Source organism: Musca vetustissima, unplaced genomic scaffold, assembly GCF_032173495.1.
Source record: "Musca vetustissima isolate MV318-11 ecotype Yass unplaced genomic scaffold, APGP_CSIRO_Mvet_v1 utg84621, whole genome shotgun sequence".
NCBI lineage: Eukaryota > Metazoa > Arthropoda > Insecta > Diptera > Muscidae > Musca > Musca vetustissima.
This window is the reverse complement of record NW_026876068.1, coordinates 49,228-70,238: the sequence shown is the minus strand read 5'-3', so window position 1 is coordinate 70,238 and position 21,011 is coordinate 49,228. Positions and strand designations below refer to the sequence as shown.

Here is a 21,011-nt window from a genome sequence, read left to right as displayed (position 1 = left end):
TTGAACAATCGAATTCAACCGAATCGACTGTAATTTGGTATTTTTAAATCTTATTGGGTAGCAAATCTCTCTACCAAAAATGATCGATTGGTATTTTGAATTTCCACTGGGTAGCAAATATTTGGCCTATTTTTTTGGATAGCCCCCATTAAACATAACCTTACAAATTTCATTATTTCGGGGAGATTGGTTACGCTTATCAAACGAATAAGCTGTAATTTGGTATTTGAAATTCTAATTGAATAGCACATCTTCCTACCAAAAATTATCTAGATTGGGGTACTTTTTTGGGATAACGCCCATTGAACATAACCTCACAAATTTAAATTTTTTCGCGAATTATTTAAATTTTTCAAACGAAATGGTTGTAATTTGGTATTTTGCATTTTTCTAGGGTAAGACATCTTCTTACCAAAAATTATCTCTATTGGCCTACTATTTAGGTTAGTCCCTATAGAACATAACCTCGAAAATTGCATTATTTTGGGGAGCTTGGGCATACATTTCAACCATGTTGGCTGTAATTTGGTATTTTAAATTCTCATGGGGTTGCAAATTGCCCTACCAAAAATTATAGATATCGATACACTTTTTAGGATAGCCCTCATTGAACATAACCCCACAAAATGTCATTATTTGGGGGATCTTGGGCACATTTTCAACCGAATTGGCTGAAATTTGTTATATTGAAATCTCATTGGGTAGCAAATCCCTCCACCAAAAATGATCGATATCGATCTACTTTTTAGGATTGAACATAACCTCACAAATTTCATTATTTTGGGGGGCTTGTGTACAATTTCCAACCGAATTGGCTGTAATTTGGTATTTGGCATTTTCATAGGGTAACACATCTTCCTTCCAAAAATTATTAATATTGGTATACTATTTGGGTTAGTCCCCATTGAACATAACCTCACAAATTTCATTATTTTGGGGAGCTTGGGCACATTTTCCAACCGAATGGGCTGAAATTTGGTATTTTTAATTCTCATTGGGTAGCAAATCTTCCTTCCAAAAATTATTCATATTGGCATACTTTTTGGGTTAGTCCCCATTGAACATAACCTCACAAATTTCATTTTTTTGGGGGCTTTTTCAAGCGATTTGGCTGAAATTTGTTATATTGCAATCTCATTGGGTAGCAAATCTCCCCAACAAAATTATCGATATCGATCTACTTTTTAGGTTAGCCCCCATTGAACATAACCTCAAAAATTGCATTATTTTGGGAAGCTCGGGCACATTTTTCAAGGGAATTGGCTGTAATTTGGTATTTTACATTTTCATAGGTTAACACATCTTCCTACCAAAAATTTTGTCCATTGGCCCACTTCTTAGGATAGCCCCATAGAACATAACCTTTCATTATTTTGGGGAGCTTGGGCACATTTTTCAGCCGAATTGTCTGAAAATTGGTATTTTGCATTTTCATAGAGCAACGCATCTTCCTACCAAAAATTATATTGATCGAGCCACTTTTTAGGTTAGTCTACATAGAACATAACCTTATAAACCTCCGAGGTGAGATCTACATCCCCTGATACTTCTCGTAGAATATATGTCTATATAGGTCCTTGTTTTTATTAACGTTTATATCTGTATCTTAACAAAGTTGACAACTGACACTATAACCGTTATCATTACAACAACAACTACAACTGCATACTATTACCACTACTACAACTACACACACACATAGAGAAACATTCGTTCCTTCCTTCACTTTTTTTCTTCAAAATATAAGCAACAATATCCATCCAAATACACACATCCAATTCTTGGGGATTTATTTCGTACAAATTTATTTATTCATATTTCAAGAAAGAATAATTAAAAAATAATAATATACACAAACATAACTTACATAACTACAAAAATATATAATTAAATAAAATAATAATAAAAAATACACACAATATTTATATTTAATAATAAAGCACAGATGTATTTTTGTTGTTGTTGGTTTGTTAATGAATGAATGATGCAAAAAATTAATCGATGAATGTGAGGCGATAAAGGAAATACAAAAAACACAACAAAAATTGTTTAAACAAAATAATGGATAGAACGGGAAAATGGATTTTAGGTAGTCGTCATTTAGCATTTAGCCGAAGCACAGACACACACTCAGCATCTCTGCCGAAGCTCTGCCGGCAGAGAGGTGATTAGATAGTCGAAGGAAAATAGAGATTTGAAATGTTTTTTGTTTAGAAATAGAAACAAATTCCAGAAGTAAATAGAAAATTAAAAGAATACAGTAATGATGAAAATAGTATGTAGTACAACATACAAACACATACATATAGACGACGAAGAAATAACCATACAAATAAACTTTTAATGAAATTTTAATGGACCAATTTGAAACTATTTTGTTTCAATTGGTCCATTAATTGAAACTATTATATCTCTTACATTCCTCTTCGTCTGTATATGTCCGTACATACATACATAGAAATATACACACATACATCCAAACAAATTATGCTGAATATAATTTAGAGAAAATATTATTATTATGAAAATAACAAAAAACAGATATTAGAAATTTATATATTATTATACATAAATATATTAAATATATAGTATATATAGAAAGAGAGTAAAATCTACATACATACATATTAAATATTAAAAAAATAAAAAAAATCTTAACAAAAAATATGAAAAATAATAAAAAAATACATACAAAATATTTTTAAATAATTAACAAGGTTTTTATTTATTTTAAATTTTCGAAAAAAAGGAGAACAATTTTGAATCAACTACAGATGACCAAGAGGGCTGAATATGGATGTTTTTATAAGAAAAAATTGTTATTCAGCATGGCTGAATATGAATTTTCCATAAAAATTTGTTATTCAGCATGGCTGAATAGGGATTTTCTAAAGAAAATTTGTAGCATTGCTGAATATACATTTTCTATATCAAATTTTAATTCAGCATGGCTGAATATACATTTTCTATAGAAAAATTAATATTCAGCATGACTGAATTCGAATTTTCTATAGAAAATGTTTATTCAGCATTGCTGAATAGGACTTTTCTATAGAAAATTTGGGAATTTTTTATAGAAAATTTTAATTCAGCATGGTTAAATTTGAATTTTCTATAGAAAATATTTATTCAGCATGGCTGAATATAGGTTTCTATAGAAAATTTGTATTCAGCATGGCTGAATAGGGGTTTTCTATAGTAAATATTTATCCAGCATGGCTGAATAGGAATTTTCTATAGAAAATTTTTAATCAGCATGGCTGAAAAGGGATTTTCTATAGAAACCTATATTCAGCCATGCTGAATAAAAATATTCTGTAGAAAATCCCCATTCAGCTTTAGCTGAATAAAAATTTTCTATAGAAAAGTCCTATTCAGCAATGCTGAATAATAATTTTCTATAAAAAATCCGAATTCAGCCATGCTGGATTTTCTATAGAAAGTTTTTATTCAGCATGGCTGAACATTTTCATTAGAAAATGCTATTCAGCAAGGCTGAATAGTACATTTTCATTAGAAAATGCTATTTTCAATTTGCATTAGAAATTTTTCATTAGGCTGAATATTAAATTTTCATTAGAAAGTGTTATTCAGCCGGACTGAATATTAAATTTTCATTAGAAAATGCTATTCAGCCAGGCTGAATAGTAAATTTTCATCAGAAAATGCTATTCAGCCAGAAAATGCTATTCAGCCAGGCTGAATAGTAAATTTTCATCAGAAAATGCTATTCAGCCAGGCTGAATAGTAAATTTTCATTAGAAAATGCTTTTCAGCAAAGCTGAATAGTAAATTTTAAATCGAAAATGCTATTCAGCAAATCTGAATTTTAAATTTTTTATTCGAAAATGCTATTCAGCCAGGCTGAATAGTAAATTTTCAATAGAAAATGCTATTCAGCCAGGCTGAATAGTAAATTTTTAATAGAAAATGATATTCAGCCAGGCTGAATAGTAAATTTAGCTATTCAGCCAGGCTGAATAGTAAATTTTCATTAGAAAATGCTTTTTAGCAAAGCTGAATAGTAAATTTTAAATCGAAAATGCTATTCAGCAAATCTGAATTTTAAATTCTAATTCGAAAATGCTATTCAACCAGGCTGAATAGTAAATTACATCAGAAAATGCTATTCATCCAGGCTGAATAGTAAATTTTCATCAGAAAATGCTATTCAGCAAAGCTGAATAGTAAATTTTCAATAGGAAAGCGTATTCAGCCAAGCTGAATAGTAAATTTTCATTAGAAAATAGCTATGCAGATAAGCTGAATTGTAAATTTTCATTAAAAAATTGTATTCAGCTCAGCTGAATTTCCAAAAAAGTTATCTTTAGTTCCTTATAGCCCCTTTTCAATTCAAAATTAACCTCTCTTTTTTAATTTTCTGATTTATCTAAAAAATAACTATTTACAAAAAAAAATTTCATTTCTCAATGTAGATCGACATGACCACACTTCCTCCTCTCCCGCTCCTCTGTCGTACGCTTAAAACTTCTGTTGCGGTTTATTTTCCAATGGTGGCCGAATACTTTCCAAATCATGTTCGGGACTTAAAACAAAAATGGGTGAGGCAAATTCTGAATCATTTGTCAAACTGGATTTACGTGACTGATATGGTGGCGGAGCGCCTGCCCCGACCACAGCATGTTCATAATACAAGGCCTTCTCTTTGCCCCGCTTGAGCATAAAGTAAACAACAAAGGCACAAATAAGCAGGGTGGTACAACTGGCCGTTATGAAAAGTACCAACTGGATGGTACCCTCATGGGATGTCACCACCTTGGCATAGGTTGGCAACTCTTCGCGACGATGTATGAATTGGGTGCGGGTTATGTCCGTGGTATAGTGCCCGGAGGCCAATTTAAAATCTCCACTCAATATGGTAGTTTCAATGGCAAAGGCCAGATCCACTTTATCCTCACTGTGCAATTCGAAGTGTATGGCGGCAGTACCATCGGAATATTCCTGGACTCGTAGATTTTCCACCGGCCTTCCCAGGAGTTGCACCAATTCACTGCGAATGATATCGTAGACATTATGGACGGCGGTCCCCGTATTATTCTGCATATGCATTTCAATGATCACCGCCGAAATCGGCGTGGGGGAACAGTTATGTTCACCCTTTTCAAACATGGGCGAGGAGTCCAATTGATTGCCCGCGGTATCGACACACCAACAATATTTCTTGTTACACTGGATGGGACTGAAGGCGCCATTTTCATCACACGACACAGGGAAGGGGGCACTTTGGGCCAGGGCACGGCATCGTGTGGTCTTGACATGCAAGGGTTTCACCGAGTCCACCACCAACTGAGAATCCAGCAAGGAATTGGCCAATTCCAAAACACGTTCGGTGACACTTGGCTGCAGGATATCCGTCTGCGAAGTTGTTGGCATTTTTGTGGTGGTTGTAGAACTGCTGGTGATTTCAAAATCCAAAGGAATACCCTCCATTCTATGCTGCCTTCCCTCAGTTCCATCCTCAAACTCCAGCTCCGGTTCCGATTCCAAATAATTATCGAAATCCGTCAAGACCGTCATTTGCCGAATCAACTCCTCCATGACATTTAACTCGTCGCTCTCCTGGGGCCTAAATCTCCTACCCTGACGGCTATTGCACACGGGTTCAACATCCCTCGTTAGAGAACCCTTAATCGGAGCGCCCTTCTTATCGGCACACCAACACACCCCATAAGGTGAAGCTGGCTGATCCAGAGGAACACTCAAACCATTGAGGTCAGGTTGTTTTCCCAAACATTGTACGGGACTCCAGTGACCTGTTACCGGATCACATCTAGGTTTAAACCACACCGAAGAGTGGCCAGTTCTTTGGGCAGCCAAGGTATTTTTCAATTTTAATCTTTCACATTGGGTTAGGGCGGGACAGACGGAATTACAGGACAGCTCATTGTGGAAAAGATTTTTCGTCTGACAGCCACTTCCCTGCAGATCAATGGTCACGGGGACACAACGATTGGCCTTGGGATTGAAACGGTAGCGGGTGGCATTTTGGGCGGTTGATGCCTTTGCCAGGCATGTTGGGTCCATGGATTCGAAGCAGACGTCTCCTTGAAAAAGAGAGAAGCCAAGTTACACAAAAATATCTATATTCAGCCAAGCTGAATACGAAATTTTGAAATTAAAGTCAAATTCAGCCAGGCTGAATTATAAAGTTTACGAAGAAAATTAAATTCAGCCGGGCTGAATAACAAAATTTCGTTAGAAAATGCTATTCAGCCAGGCTGAATAGTAAATTTTCAACAGAAAATGCCATTCAGCAAAGATGTATAGTCAATTTTTAATAGGACATTTTCAAGAAAATGCTATTCAGCCAGGCTGAATAGGAAATTTTCAATAGAAAATGCTATTCAGCCAGGTTGAATAGGAAATTTTCAATAGAAAATGCTATTCAGCCATGCTGAATAGTACATTTTCAATCGATATTTTTCAAATGATATTCAGCCAGGCTGAATAGTACATTTTCAATAAAAAATGCTAAAATTTATGATTTGGCTCAGCTGAATATGATTTTACTTTGGAAATATCATATTCAGCATGGCTGAATTGAATTTTCCGTCCTAAATTTCCAATTCAGCTTGGTTGAATAACACATTTTTGTTTGGAAATTTTATTCAGCTAGGCTGAATAGCATATGTCCTCACGAATATTATATTCAGCTAAGCTAAATTCGAAAAAAAAATCCTTCACTTACTCGTCTTGGTACAGCAAACTCCTCGATTGGTAACCGGATTCAATTGACAAGTATGAGAACTGGGGCACGATTCATTTTCATTATGGGGACCACAGCTAACCTCTACGGAACCCTGTTTCAAAGGACTTCCTTCAGGACAAGTAGATTCACGTCGCGGCACACAAATCGGCATTTTGGGACAATGGGAGTCCACACATTCCACACTGATTAGCTGGCAATCTTCCCCAGCTGCACAATGGATTTCATCACAAAAGTCCCGACATTCACAGGTCTGGCAACCATTCGAATCTACCTTATAGCCAGCTTCGCACACCATGTTCGGATCACAGGTCATCTTTTGACATTGGAAGGCGGAATTCTCTTTGCATACAGGGTTGGGATTCTTCACTCGAGTACCACTCATTTCCTCGCCCCGCTCATTGACACACCAACAGAAACCGTCTGGCGAACATTGGACCTGTTTCCATTCTCCAGTTTCCGAATCACACAACGATATGTTCATTTTCTTGACCGGAATTCCCAGTTCTGAGGATTGATGCATTTGTATGGCCTGCAGATGTTGACATGCTGTCTTCATTTGCGGGAGGACACATTGGGTGCCGCAGCCATTGGAGCAGCAGCGTTTGGCTCCTTCACAATGCGAGTCGGTACGACATTCATAGGCACAGGCATTGGTATCTTGATTATCCGGTCCAGGAGGTACTAAATATGGACATTGTCCGGGTTTACGTGCCAAACAGGCTGGTACGGGAGGACAATATTCGTCATCACAGGATACCTCAACAATGCGGCATTCTTCATTTTCTCCGCAGATTACATCCTGACAGGGGTCACGGCACTGGCATGCGGGGCACCTAGTGTCTGGATCCAAGGTGAAACCATATTCACAACCCATGCGACAGGTTAAATCGAGGCAGGCGATTTCCTCACGCAGTTTATCACACGACTCATCGGTGACATTGAAGCCCCGAGACTTGGGAATCTCGGTGCCGAAGCTATCGACACACCAACACTCCTCGACGTCTAATTCAATGATCTCTTCATCATTCTGGGGTCTCTTCGGGGCGGGTACAACTTTTTTGAAATCGGTTTCGAAGAGTTGTCCCAGACTTTGTTCCCTAGCAGCTCCCATATCAATGACCTTGGCATTGCGACCCATCACGGGTGCAGCGACCTGAACCTTAAGCAGACTATCATCGACACGATAGAGCTTAAGGCGTTCCGTATTACGTTTGCTACGCTTGACAGGTGGCGAGCCGGCCAGCAGCATACGCATGCGTCTTATGGTGTTCTCTTCGAGGATCTTACGTTGTTCCGCACGGGTAACCTTAATTTTGCGATACGAACATTGGCGGCTCTCATAGTTGCCTTCGTCCGTGCAGCGAGGTGTTGGTAAGGCCAATTTCATGCCTTCTTCGGTGCCTTCCATGCGCTGGGAGAAGTCACGAAGATATTCGCACACTAGAATGGAGATCATGAGATGGAGAGAGAGAGAGGGAAAGAGCGACAATTGAAATAGAGATCCATCTGGAACCATCATAAATTCCTCCGAACTTACTTGTCTGTTGATGGCTCTCCTTGGTAGGGACCGGTTGCACCTCACTCACAATGGGACAGCAAACACTTTCCGCCTCACCGCGCAATTTGGTACATTTGTAGTCACTGGGGCACATAATCCGATTGGACATGGAGCGGGACTGCTTCGATTCGGGTTCCACATCAAAGAATGATTTAATTTCACGGCCATAATCCTTGCGTTCTGCAAAAATAAGAAATCGAATGAGGTCACCAGTATATGGAACAATGTCATCGAACTTACCCTGCATGCAGTACAATACCTCACTGGTGGAATTATCGGTTAACGGTGTACCCACTTCACATGGATTGGAATATGCCAACGTGGGTTTACATACCGGCCAGGAGGCACAGAGAGCTGAGCCAGATTTACACATCGGATCGGTGGCAACTTCACATTGCGAACCCATGGGACATTGGAAACCATCACAGGGTTCGGAACATTCGCACGTTGGACAATTGTTGTGATCGTTCTAAACAAGGAGAGCAGGGAAATTATAGAATTGTTTATTGAAAATTTGCTATTCAGCCACGCTGAATAGTATTTCCCATTAAAAATTTACTATTTAGCCTAGCTGAATTGCATTTTCTGTATAGGATTCTCTGATGAAAATTTACTATTTAGCCTGGCTGAAAACATTTTCTTTTAAAAATGTACAATTCAGCACGGCTGAATAGCAATTTTCTAACGAAAATAGCATTTTCTAACATTTTCAGGCTGGCTGAATAACATTTCCCAACGAAAATTTATTATTCAGCGTGGCTGAATAGCATTTTCTGATGAAAATATTATATTCAGCCTGGCTGAATAGCATTTTGTAATGAAAATGTACAATTCAGTCTGGCTGACTATAATTTTCCAATGAAAATTTACTATTAAGCCTGGCTGAACATAATTTTCTATTGAAAATTTACTATTCAGCCTGGCTGAATAGCATTTTATAATGAAAATTTACTATTCAGCCCTACTGAATAGCATTTTATAATGAAAATTTACTATTCAGCCTTGCTGAATAGCATTTTCTAATGGAAATTAACTATTCAGCATGGCTGAATAGCATTTTCTATTGAAAATTTACTATTCAGCCTGGCTGAATAGCATTTTCTATTGAAAATTTACTATTCAGCCTGGCTGAATAGCATTTTCTATTGAAAATTTACTATTCAGCCTGGCTGAATAGCATTTTCTAACAAAAATTTACTATTCAGCCTGGCTGAATAGCATTTTATAATGAATATTTACTATTCAGCCTGGCTGAATAGCATTTTCTAATGAAAATTTACTATTCAGCTTGGCTGAATATAATTTTCCTTTGAATTTGTGTTGTCTTTCCACTCACCTTAAATCCATATTCGCACACAGCTGCACAAATATTCGTATCACATTTATTCTCGTTAAAGCTGCGACCCATTTCCGAACGGCTGATCATATTTTCCCAACCATCACAGTTGACAGTATTGGCCGCACCCATGGTACCGCTTATCTTATGACCGGTTCGGGGATCTACACACCAACATACGAGACCGTTACGGGAACATTGCCTGGGTGCAAACATACTATTCGGACCAGTACAATCCGGAACATAACCACGACCCTCTCGCTCACTAATACTTAGTATTTCCGACAAAGCCTTGACCTGTTGACAGTTCGTGACATTGTGGGGCTGTTGACAGTTAAACTGACAACCGGCTGTGAAGCAACACTTGGCCATATGCGGACATTCCAAATCATGGGAACATGGGGTACCGCACATATGTCCCGTTTGGGGTGTGTAATTTTCCGTCTCCGGTGCAGGACATATACCTGGTTTGCTGAATCTAAAGGCACTTGGGCAGCACACACCATAATCGTTGCCATTCTCGACCATACATTGATACAGGGGCGGACACTGGGGTTTACCCTCCTCCAGGCCGCAGAGGAACGGACGCATGCTATTGCTACCATCTTCAATGGCCAATGGCAGACCAGCAGGACAGAAGTTGCTCAAAGAACGTGCTTTCTTACAGGTTGGTACCGGGGGACAGGGTTCCGTCTTGCATTTTACTTCGACCAGTTGACAGGCTTGACCATTCGGACAGTTAAGTTCCTCACAGGGGTCACGGCAACGACATTGGGTACATCCTGTTTTGGGGTCGCGAGCAAATCCTGCTGGGCAGAACATGCGACACGCAGAGGCAGGACAATCCTCGGGTTCCCTGCATTGGACATCCTTTTTGTTGGCCTGTCGGGTACCGGGTATTTCAATGCCATACTCATCGACACACCAACAATCTTCACCACGCTTTGCATTAACACATTGTATGGGTTCGAAGCGACCCGATTTATCACATCGTGGAACACGATTTTTCAATGCCTTTGCACGTCGACCGACTGAGCGGCGTAAATGTTGGCAGGCTGTGAGATTTGCTGCAAAGAGAAAAGGGGAGATGTCGATTTAAAAGAAAATTTAATTAGAGTAATCAAATTCAGCAAAGCTGAATAGGAAATAATCAAAAGAGAACTATATTCTGCCAAGCTGAATGGTAAATTTCAATAGGAAATGCTGTTCAGCTAGGATGAATAGTAAATTTTTAATATAAAATGCAATTCAGCCTAGCTGAATAGGGAATTTTCAAAAGAAAATGCTAGTCTTCCAGGCTGAATAGTAAATTTTCAATAGAAAATACTATTCAGCAAGGCTGAATAGTAAATTTTCAATAGTTAATTCTATTCACAAAGACTGAATAGTAAATTTTCAATAGAAAATTCTATTCAGCAAGGCTGAATAGTAAATTTTCAAAGAAAAATTGTATTCAGCAAGGCTGAATAGCAAATTTTCAAAGGAAAATTCTATTCAGCAAGGCTGAATAGCAAATTTTCAAAGGAAAATTCTATTCAGCAGGGCTAAATAGCAAATTTCCAAAGGAAAATTCTATTCAGCAAGGCTGAAAATGATGTTCAATAGAAAATGCTATTCAGTCTGGCTGAATAAGAAATTTTCAATACTATACTACTATTCAGCCATGATGAATAGTAAATTTTCAATAGGAAATGCTATTCAGCCATGCTGAATAGTAAATTTTCAATAGAAAATTCTATTCAGCCAGGCTGAATAGTAAATTTTCAATAGAAAATGCTATTCAGCCAGGCTGAAAAGTTAATTTTCAGGTAAGATTTTTGATAGAAAATACTATTTAGCCAGGCTGAATATTAAATTTTCAATAGAAAATGGTATTCAGTCAGGCTGAATAGTAAATTTTCAATAGAAAATACTATTCAGCCATGCTGAATAATAAATTTTCAATAGAAAATGGTATTCAGCAGGCTGAAAATGCTATTCAGCTAAGGTGAATAGTAAATTTTCAATAGAAAATGTTATTCAGCCAGGCTGATAGAAATTTTCAGTAAATTTTCAGCCTGGCTGAATAGTAAATTTTCAGTAGAAAATGCTATTCAGCCTGGCTGAATAGTAAATTTTCTGTAGAAAATGCTATTCAGCTGGGCTGAATAGTAAACTTTCAATAGAAAATGCTATTCAGCTGGGCTGAATAGTAAATTTTCAATAGAAAATGCTATTCAGCTAGTTTGAATAGTAAATTTTCATTAGAAAAAGCTATTCAGCTAGGCTGAATAGTAAATTTTCATTAGAAAAAGCTATTGAAAATTTGCTGAATAATATTTTTCTCTAAGAAAATCATATTCAGCCAATGCAAAATTATTATTTTCCTACATATGTGTCCATTCGAGCTTATTAAATTCAAATACGTGCTTGTCTACCAACCGAAGTCTGGCATCTGTTTACATTTATTTGTCCCGCTCTTTGTTTGTTGTTGTTGTTGCTTGGCATAACCCCCTCTTTATTATAAAAGCAAACGTCCCCATAAATATAAATAATTTATTCAAATAAAAAAAGTGAATACGAGTAAGAAGTCAGTCAAATGAAAGCGAAAGTGAGAGTTTCGTTACTAATTCACACACCGACACACACGCACATCGGCCCCACATCGTATCCAAAGATGGTGTAATAAGAAATTCCAATGAAACCAATTCATTCGATTGGCCTTTCGTTTTCTTCTTTTGTTTTGCCTTGCAGCACTTCGACGGTGGTGAAATCAAAAATCCAGTTCTAGTCCGAAACAAAACACCGGTCGACACCGGTCCGACGGTCGACAGACAAAACAGATTAAACTTGAAAAGTTATGATGTAATATCGCGCACACACAGACGCTGATTTACAAACAGTTATGTTGTTACAGTCTGAGTGATTCTAACTGGAAGCTGAATGTTGTTATTGCATCTGGACCAAAAATAGAGGAATGAATGAGTGGATGGGAATTAGAAGAATAATGTCTAGTGGAGTTAGCATCAGTACGAGGGCAGATTGTGGAGATGGTGTGAGGGTCAGTATTGACACATATATTAGGTTGGGGAAAAAATGTTGATAAAATAGGAGAAATGGCCGGCATGTTAGCAGTCGTAACATCGCCCAGGGGCTAAAAATCGACCAAAAACAGTTTTAAACCATTTACACAAAGCTGGATTCTAAAAGAATCTCGATGTTTGGGTGCCAAATCAATTACTAGAAAAAAATAGGATGGATCCAATTTCCATCCGATAGACTCATTTCATAAACGAATGGTGACTGGAGATGATAAATGGATCACATACGATAACCCTGTGCGAAAACGATTGTGGTCAAAGAGCGGTGAAGCACCTCAAACCGTTTGAAGATAGTAATTGACCAAAAATGGCCAGAATTGGCCAACAGAAGAGGTGTCGTGTTCCACCAGGACAGTGCTAGGCCATACACTTCTACAGTAACTCGCCAGAAACTTCGGGAGCTTTGAGAGCGATTATAATCTTTTTCTTGCATTTCAAAATCTCTTTAATGATAAAAAATTGGTATCTAGGGAGGATTGTGAAAATCGAGAGCAGGACTTCTATGAGAGAGGCATTACGAAGTTACCTTTAAAATGGCAACAAATCATACAAAATATGCTGTATATTAGACCTAAATCGGACATTCCGAAGCACGTTAAAGTTCATATAAACCTAATATATTCCTGACCAGTAAGGAAAGTAGTAAAGTCGGACTGGGTTGACTATATGATACCCTTCACCACTTTGGGTATATTCTACATATGTATGCTAACAGACGTCGCCTTTTCGAAGGAACATTGACATGAAATTGAACAAACTTAAAAATGTGATCTTTATTTATATGTAAATCGAGTAACACCAATCCCTACACATGCCATTCTGCAACCTATGCTAAATTTTGTTAGGTCTAAATTATATATGGAAGCTATGATATATCTAAATCTGAACCGATTTCACGGAAACTTGCCCGAGATTAATTTATATATATTTTACTACGTTGTGTCAATCGGTCATTTACTTAAAATCGGACGAAAATATATATGGGAGCTATATGTAAATCTGAATCGATTTCAAGAAAATTATGCGAGCTATATCTAAATCTAAACCGATTTTTACGAAACTTGACACACGTCATTCTAGACCGAATTCAATACTCTGTGCGAAATATCGTGCAAATCGAATGACATATAGGGACTTTGCTGCACCATTTACATAAAATCGTACGAAAATATATATGGGAGCTATATCTAAATCTAAACCGATTTTTACGAAACTTAACACACATCATTCTAGACCGAATTCAATACACTGTGCGAAATTTCATGCAAATCGAAAGATATATGGGAAATTTGGTGCACCATTTACCTTAAAATCGAACGAAAATATATATGGGAGCTATATCTAAATCTAAACCGATTTTTACGAAACTTGACACACATCATTCTGGACCTAATTCAATACGTTGTGCGAAATTTCGTGCAAATCGAAAGACATATAGGGATTTTACATTAAATCGGATGAAAATATATATGGGGACTTTATCTAAATCTGAACCGATTTTCACGAAACTTAACACACATCATTCTAGACTTAATCCAGTCCGCGATGCTAAATTTCGTGAAAATCGAAAGATATATAGGGACTTTGGTGCACCATTTACCTTAAATCGGACCAACATATATAGGGGGAATTTATCTAAATCTGAACCGATTTTTACGAAACTTAACACACATCATTGTAGACATAAATCAGTACGCTATGCTAAATGTCGTGAAAATCGAAAGATATATAGGGACTTTGGTGCACCATTTACCTTAAAATCGGACGAAAATATATATATGGGAGCTATATCTAAATCTGCACCGATTTTTCCCAATTTCAATAGGATTCGTCCTTGCGCCAAATAAATTATCTGTGTCCAATTTCGGATCATAAGTTGCGACCTGTACTTTGTTTACAATTTAACATGGTCAGACAGACGGAAGGACGGACGGACATGCATAAATCGACTCAGAAAGTGATTTACCTTAAAATCGGACGAAAATATATATGGGAGCTATATCTAAATTTGAACCGATTTTTTCACAATTTCAATAGGGTTCGTCCTTGCGTAAAATAAATTATTTGTGCCCAATTTCAGATAATAAATGCGACCTGTACTTTATTTACAATTTAACATGGACAGACAGACGGGAGGGCGGACGGACGAATATGCATAAATCGACTCAAAAAGTGATTCTATTCTTATTCTTAAAATGAACCATATTTCTATCTCGTTTACTTTTGCCTGTTACAAACATATGCATAAAGACATAATACCCTGTACCACACTGCGTTGAAGGGTATAAAAAATCGGCAACAATTACAACGTCTCGATTTTTTCAAAATTATTAATTCAATGACTGTAGAACCCCATTTACTACACCACCCCTTAAAATAAAAAAACAACTCTTATTTTCTATTCTTCCCAGACAACTTCGATGAAGTTGTTCTAGCCTGGTTTGTTTTGCTACCTCTACCAAGTAGTATCGTATTGTCCCCCCGTTATTTCAGATTATCAATGAAAATGAAATTTTTCTCACAAACAGACTGAGTCGCACAAACACACACACAGCTACATACTCTCACACACATACCTTGTGTGATATTTGAGCTCCCCTCAAAGCCGTAGCGTTCGCCTAGTAGCGGCTAGATAAAAAACCAACTAAATTCTACTGACACACTTTTACTACGGCAACATCGAACATGTTTGAAACGAACATAACAAAGCTCCCTCAAACAAACAAATTGTAAGCAAGCCAACAAAACATGTTTGTCGTGAATCGTTTTTTTGCACGATGTGTAGCTTTTGTTGTTGGTAATGTAAAACAAACTGTTGTTGTTATTTTTATTTTTGTTTTCGGTTTTTTGTTGTTAGTGTCCATGAGCCATCGACCAGATTTGGAGACTTGGGGGTCTTCTTTATGTTGGCGGTGTATGAGTGTGGAAATTTCGAAATAATATTTTTGGTGGGGCCACCAAAAAAATGTTATGGTGATGAGGGGGGTTCGAGGTATGAGGACCCCAAAAACTTTACAATTGTTTCGGTTATTCATGTTTTCACATGTGTGGTGTTTTTTTTTGTTGTTTCTGGCTGTTCATACCTCATGTATGTTTATGCTTGACTCACATTTTCGGTTATTCTTCTTTTGAAAAAGTGCCCTAAATAATGCCAAAAGAAAATAACAACAATAAAAGAAAAAAAATCGTTAACCGTGATGTCAGGTCCCCGCACCGGTTGAAAAAAAAAATCTCACAAAAATAACTTTATTTGTGTAGAAAAAAATCATTATCGTCGTTTTTGGAGTTGGAGCTTGAGGTAAACATATGTTCATAAATGCCGTTGTTGTGTGTGTGTTTTTCTGTCCGTCCACATAGCGGCTGACCGACCACTTTAACCACTCTTAAAAAACGATAAGCAGAGCAAAATACCGACCAATTAAAGTTGGTTTTTGGTTGGCGAAATCGAAGCGAACGGAATTAGCTACACAAATCAGTTTATATGTTGCATGTACAAACACACATACATACAATGTATGTATGTAGAAATATGTTTATTGAGAGATACTGCACTTTATAAAAAGTCATTGACATTTTCTGCAGTTTCGGTGGGTAGAGTTGTCGACTTGGAGATTTTTTTATTTTCTCAGAAGCCTAAAATGGGGTGTTTTGATATAGAAGACGACCTTATGGCCATAAAGTCATCTTCCAAATATGAATGGAAGGTCTTCTTCCAGAAATAGATGAAACAGAAGACCTTCTGCCCTAATAACGATGACGAAGCCGAAGCGTTGTTTAAAATCAAATGTAAGCCGGTCTTGTAAGCGGGAATTTCCAAAAAAATATGTTTTAGGACACCAGCCTGGCTTTACTAGTGGTAGCCCGAATACCAACTGGGCTATAGACGTGTATTTTTAAAATAATATTTTTTACAGCATCAGCCGGGTTATAGGCGTAAATTTTCAAAATAATATTTTTAAGACACCATTCGGGCTATAGTTCTGGATTATTAAAATAATATTTTTAAGGCACCAGCAGGGATATAGACGTGGTCTTCTTGAAAGAATATTTTTGGGGCACCAGTCGGCCTATAGGCTTGGATTTTTAAAATAATATTTTTAGGGCACCAGTCGGGCTTTAGGCGTGGAATTTTAAAAATAATTTTTTAAGGCACCAACAGGGCTGTAGGCGTGGATTTATGTAAGAATATTTTTTAAGGCACCAGTATAGCTGTAGGCGTGGATTATTAAAATAATTTTTTTAAGGCACCAGCCGGGCTTTAGGCTTGGATTTTTAAAATAATATTTTTAATGCACCAGTCGGGCTATAGGCGTAGATTTTTAAAATAAAATTTTTAATGCACCAGTCGGGCTATAGGCGTGGGTTTTTAAAATAATATTTTTAAGGCACCAGTTGGGCTATATGCGTGGATTTTTTTAAATAATATGTATAAGGCACCAGTGTGGCTATAGGCGTAGTTTTTTAAAATAATATTTTTAATGCACCAGCCGGGCTATAGGCATGGATTTTTAAAAGAATATTTTTTTCAAGCCCCATCCAAACAATTAGCTTTGGTTTTTTAAGAAACTTTTTTCAAGCCTCTTCCGAACAATTAGCTTTGGTCTTTAAAGAAATTTTTTTTCAAGCCTTACCCAAGCTATGAGCTTAGGATTTTAAAGAAACAATTAAGGCTTGTTCAGGCACAGTCGGGCCATAGGCGTGGATTTTAAAATACCATTTTTTAGAGTACCAGTCGGGCTATAGGCGTGGATTTTTAAAATACTTTTTTTTAGGCACCAGTAGGACTGTAGGAACAAGACCGCCTATAGGCGTGTATTTTAAAATTCATATTTTTAAGGCGTCAGTCGGGCTATAGGCGTAGATTATTAAAATAATTTTTTTAAGGCACCAGTCGGGCTATAGGCGTGGATTTTTAAAATTATATTTTTAAGGCACCAGTCGGGCTATAGGCGTGGATTTTTAAAATAATATGTATAAGGCACCAGTCGGGCTATAGGCGTAGTTTTTTAAAATAATATTTTTAATGCACCAGTCAAAGGAAGAGGCTTGAAAAAAATATTTTAAAAGAATATTTTTTTTCAAGCCTCTTCCGAACAATGAGCTTGTGTTTTTTCAAGCCTCTTCCGAACAATTAGCTTTGGTCTTTAAAGAAAATTTGTTCAAGCCTTACCCAAGCTATGAGCTTAGGATTTTAAAGAAACCATTTTTAAGCCTTGTAGATAAGCGATGATTTTTAAAAAAATATATTTTTCAAACCTCATCCGAAATATAAATTTGTATTTTTTTAAAAATAATTTTTCAATCCTAATTCGAGCTGTGAGCGTGGATTTTTAAAGACTATTTTTTAAGCCTTGTCCAAGCAGAAGCGTGGGTTTTTTAAAGGATATTTTTAAGCCTCATCCGAGGCATAAGTCTATATAAAAAAAAAAATAAAAATTTTTTCAAGCCTCATCCGATGTACAAGCTAGGATTTTTAAAACATATTTTTAAGCCTCATCCGAACTATGAGCATGGATATTTTACAGAAATAATAATAAGTCTCATCCGAGCTATAAGTCTAGATTTTTTTGAAGAATATTTTTCAAGCATCATCCGAGCTATGAGCTTGGATTTTTTAAAGAATATTTTATCAAGCCTCATCCGATCCGGATTTTTTAAGAATATTTTTTTCGAAGAACTTTTTTTGGGGATCTAAAGCAGAAGTGGACTTTTTTAAAAATATTTCCTGAACCCTCCGATTCGAATTTTTTTTAAGAATATTTATTCCGAAGTCCTTTTTTCGGATCTAAAGCAGGCATGGTTGGTTTTAAATATTTTCTGAAGCCTCACCCGATCCTGATTTTGTTAAGAATATTGTTAAAAGCCCCATCCGATCAGGTTTTTTTAAAGAATATTTTTTCGACGACATTAAGAAGACGTAGATATTAAAAAAATAAATTAGAAGCCCTATCCCATACGGATTTTAAAGAATACTGTTTGAAGCCCCATTTGGAGGATCTTAAAAATATTGAAAACATTTTTTTTTTGAAGCCTGATCCGATCCGGATTCTGTAAAGAATATTTTTTGACACCTCGTTCGATCCGTCTTTTTTAAAGAATATTTTTTGAGAACCTAAAAGAGGCATCATCCGATCCGGGGTTTTTTAAAGAATTTTTTTCGATGACCTTAAAAAGGCGTGGATATTTAAAAAAACATTATCTTGCGAAGCCCCATCCGATCTGTATTTTTTAGGAATATTTTTCAAGGACCTAAAAGAGGCGTGAATTTAAGAAAAATATGTTTTCAAGCCTCATCCAATCTGGATTCTTTTAAAGAACAAAACAGTTCCCCGAAGAATATTTTTATAGGGATCAAAACAGGCGTAGATTTTTAAAGAATCTTTTTTCAAGAACGAAAAACAGACGTGGTCTATCCAAAACGTGGATTTTTAGGGACCATTAGTTTTGCAGTTTTATAAGGATATTTTTATGTGATCTCAGGATCAGGATATTTATTATCAGGATTATAGACGTGATTCTTTGATTATACTTCCTCATTTATATAATGGAGCCGAAGGTCTTCTGTTTCTCCTTGCAAGGACACATTTAAGGTATTTGGTCTATTTTAGAGAAGTGCCTAAAGTGCTTCGGCATCCCTATACCCACAAAATCTCTCAACATTCCAAACTTACACACATTCCGAAATTTATGTTTTTTTTGGTATTGATATATTTTTTTTTGTTCATGTTTCCAAAAAATGAAACTTACCTCTCGTACGTCCTGCTTCGCTAACAGCTGCCAATGATGCCAATATCACAGCAATAACAATAAAAAGCCTTAGCCATCGTTGATCATGCCCCGCCATATCTTTCCGGTTGTGATTTAAAGACAAACAGCATCAAAATTTCCAAAACGAGATTATTTGAAATGTTGTCGTTGTTGTTGGTGGTAGTGTTGTTGTTAAAGCAAGCAGCTTCTTTGGTTGGTTGGTGAGGGTTGGGTTACAGCTTCCACACAGGTAATGAATGTTTAAGCTTTGTGTTGTTGTTGTAAAGAAATTATTTACTGTACAACAGGAAATGAAATGGAAAATGAAAAGGAAAAAAAGAATAAGAGAAAACGGTTAGCCAAAAAAAAAAAAAATAAGAATATTTTAACAAATAAAAAAAAACAAAAATAAATGAAAAATTAGATATTTTAGAATAAAAAAAATATTTTCTCCACCACTACCCTGGGTTACAGGCGTGGATTTTTAAAGAATATTTTCAGTACCAATTGTAGGTCTATGGGCGTGGATTTTTAAAGAATATTTTCAGTACCAATTGTAGGTCTACGGGCGTGGATTTTTAAAAAATATTGTCACCCACCAATAGGAGTTCGGTTTTATTGTTCAAAAATTTCTTTGCAATTATGCTAAATAATAAAAATTGCAAAAACAAAACTCAAAATAATTAAACAACATTCTGGAAGAAATCAAAAGTGAAACGAATGACATGACTGCCCAATTAGCCATTAATTTGGTGTATTAAAAAACCCCACATTTGGATTTGAGGTAGGTAAGCAACCAACAAACAAAATCCATCATCAGTCTTGGCCAGTTGCCATAGTCGTCATAGCCATTGCCATACAACACCCTCTGATATGGTGACCAATAAATAAACAAATACACACACACACACACTTACACATACACATCCAGAGTAAGTGAACTTCTCCATAATGTTTTGCGGCGGTGATGAATGCGACTTCGTCGACTCACCGAGTTTAAGGAAAAACTTTCACTATTATTTTGAATTGTTTTTGTTGTTGTTGTTGCTGGTCATTTTTGTTTTATATCAAAAAGCCCACAATGGTCAGCGGGCAATGAATGCTTGGAGATAGTAAACGATTAGTGATTACTCACATACATACACATAAATAAGTATTTGTTTTTCTGGCCACACGCACACACACCACATCTTTGGTGATGATGATCGGAGCTTAGAGCTATAGCCATAGCTGGGGCTGCTATTCGGCCAACGCTTAAAACACTTAACACATTCTTGACAATTAGTGAATGACGATTCTTTATGATCGTGTGAAAAGTGCTATTAAATGTTTTTCTTTTTATAGAGACATATAAACAGACATACATATGTGTAGGTATGTTGGCGAATTATCTTGAGGCATGGAAGTGCATTAAAAAAATAATAAAAAAGGAGAAAATATAGAAGAAATCTACATCACGTGTTTACTCATCTAACTGTTTGTTACAATGTGCAAATAAAAAGTATCGGGTGATGCCAGAGGCACAGTGGTTAGAAATCTTCATACAAAAGGTTGGAAATA

The 21,011-nt window shown here is 36.5% G+C and overlaps 1 protein-coding gene across 1 annotated transcript; it reads right to left on the bottom strand.

Annotated features, from left to right (window-relative positions):
• Positions 1-4,482: 4,482 nt before the first annotated feature.
• On the bottom strand, positions 4,483-19,604 carry LOC133338592 (uncharacterized). The gene is made up of 6 exons (XM_061546759.1): positions 19,452-19,604; positions 9,625-10,691; positions 8,529-8,757; positions 8,268-8,468; positions 6,710-8,170; positions 4,483-6,065 (listed from the first exon to the last, which is right to left on the bottom strand). The coding sequence occupies exons 1-6, from the start codon at positions 19,546-19,548 to the stop codon at positions 4,483-4,485; spliced, it is 4,638 nt and encodes a 1,545-aa protein (XP_061402743.1). The 5' UTR covers positions 19,549-19,604.
• Positions 19,605-21,011: the final 1,407 nt, after the last annotated feature.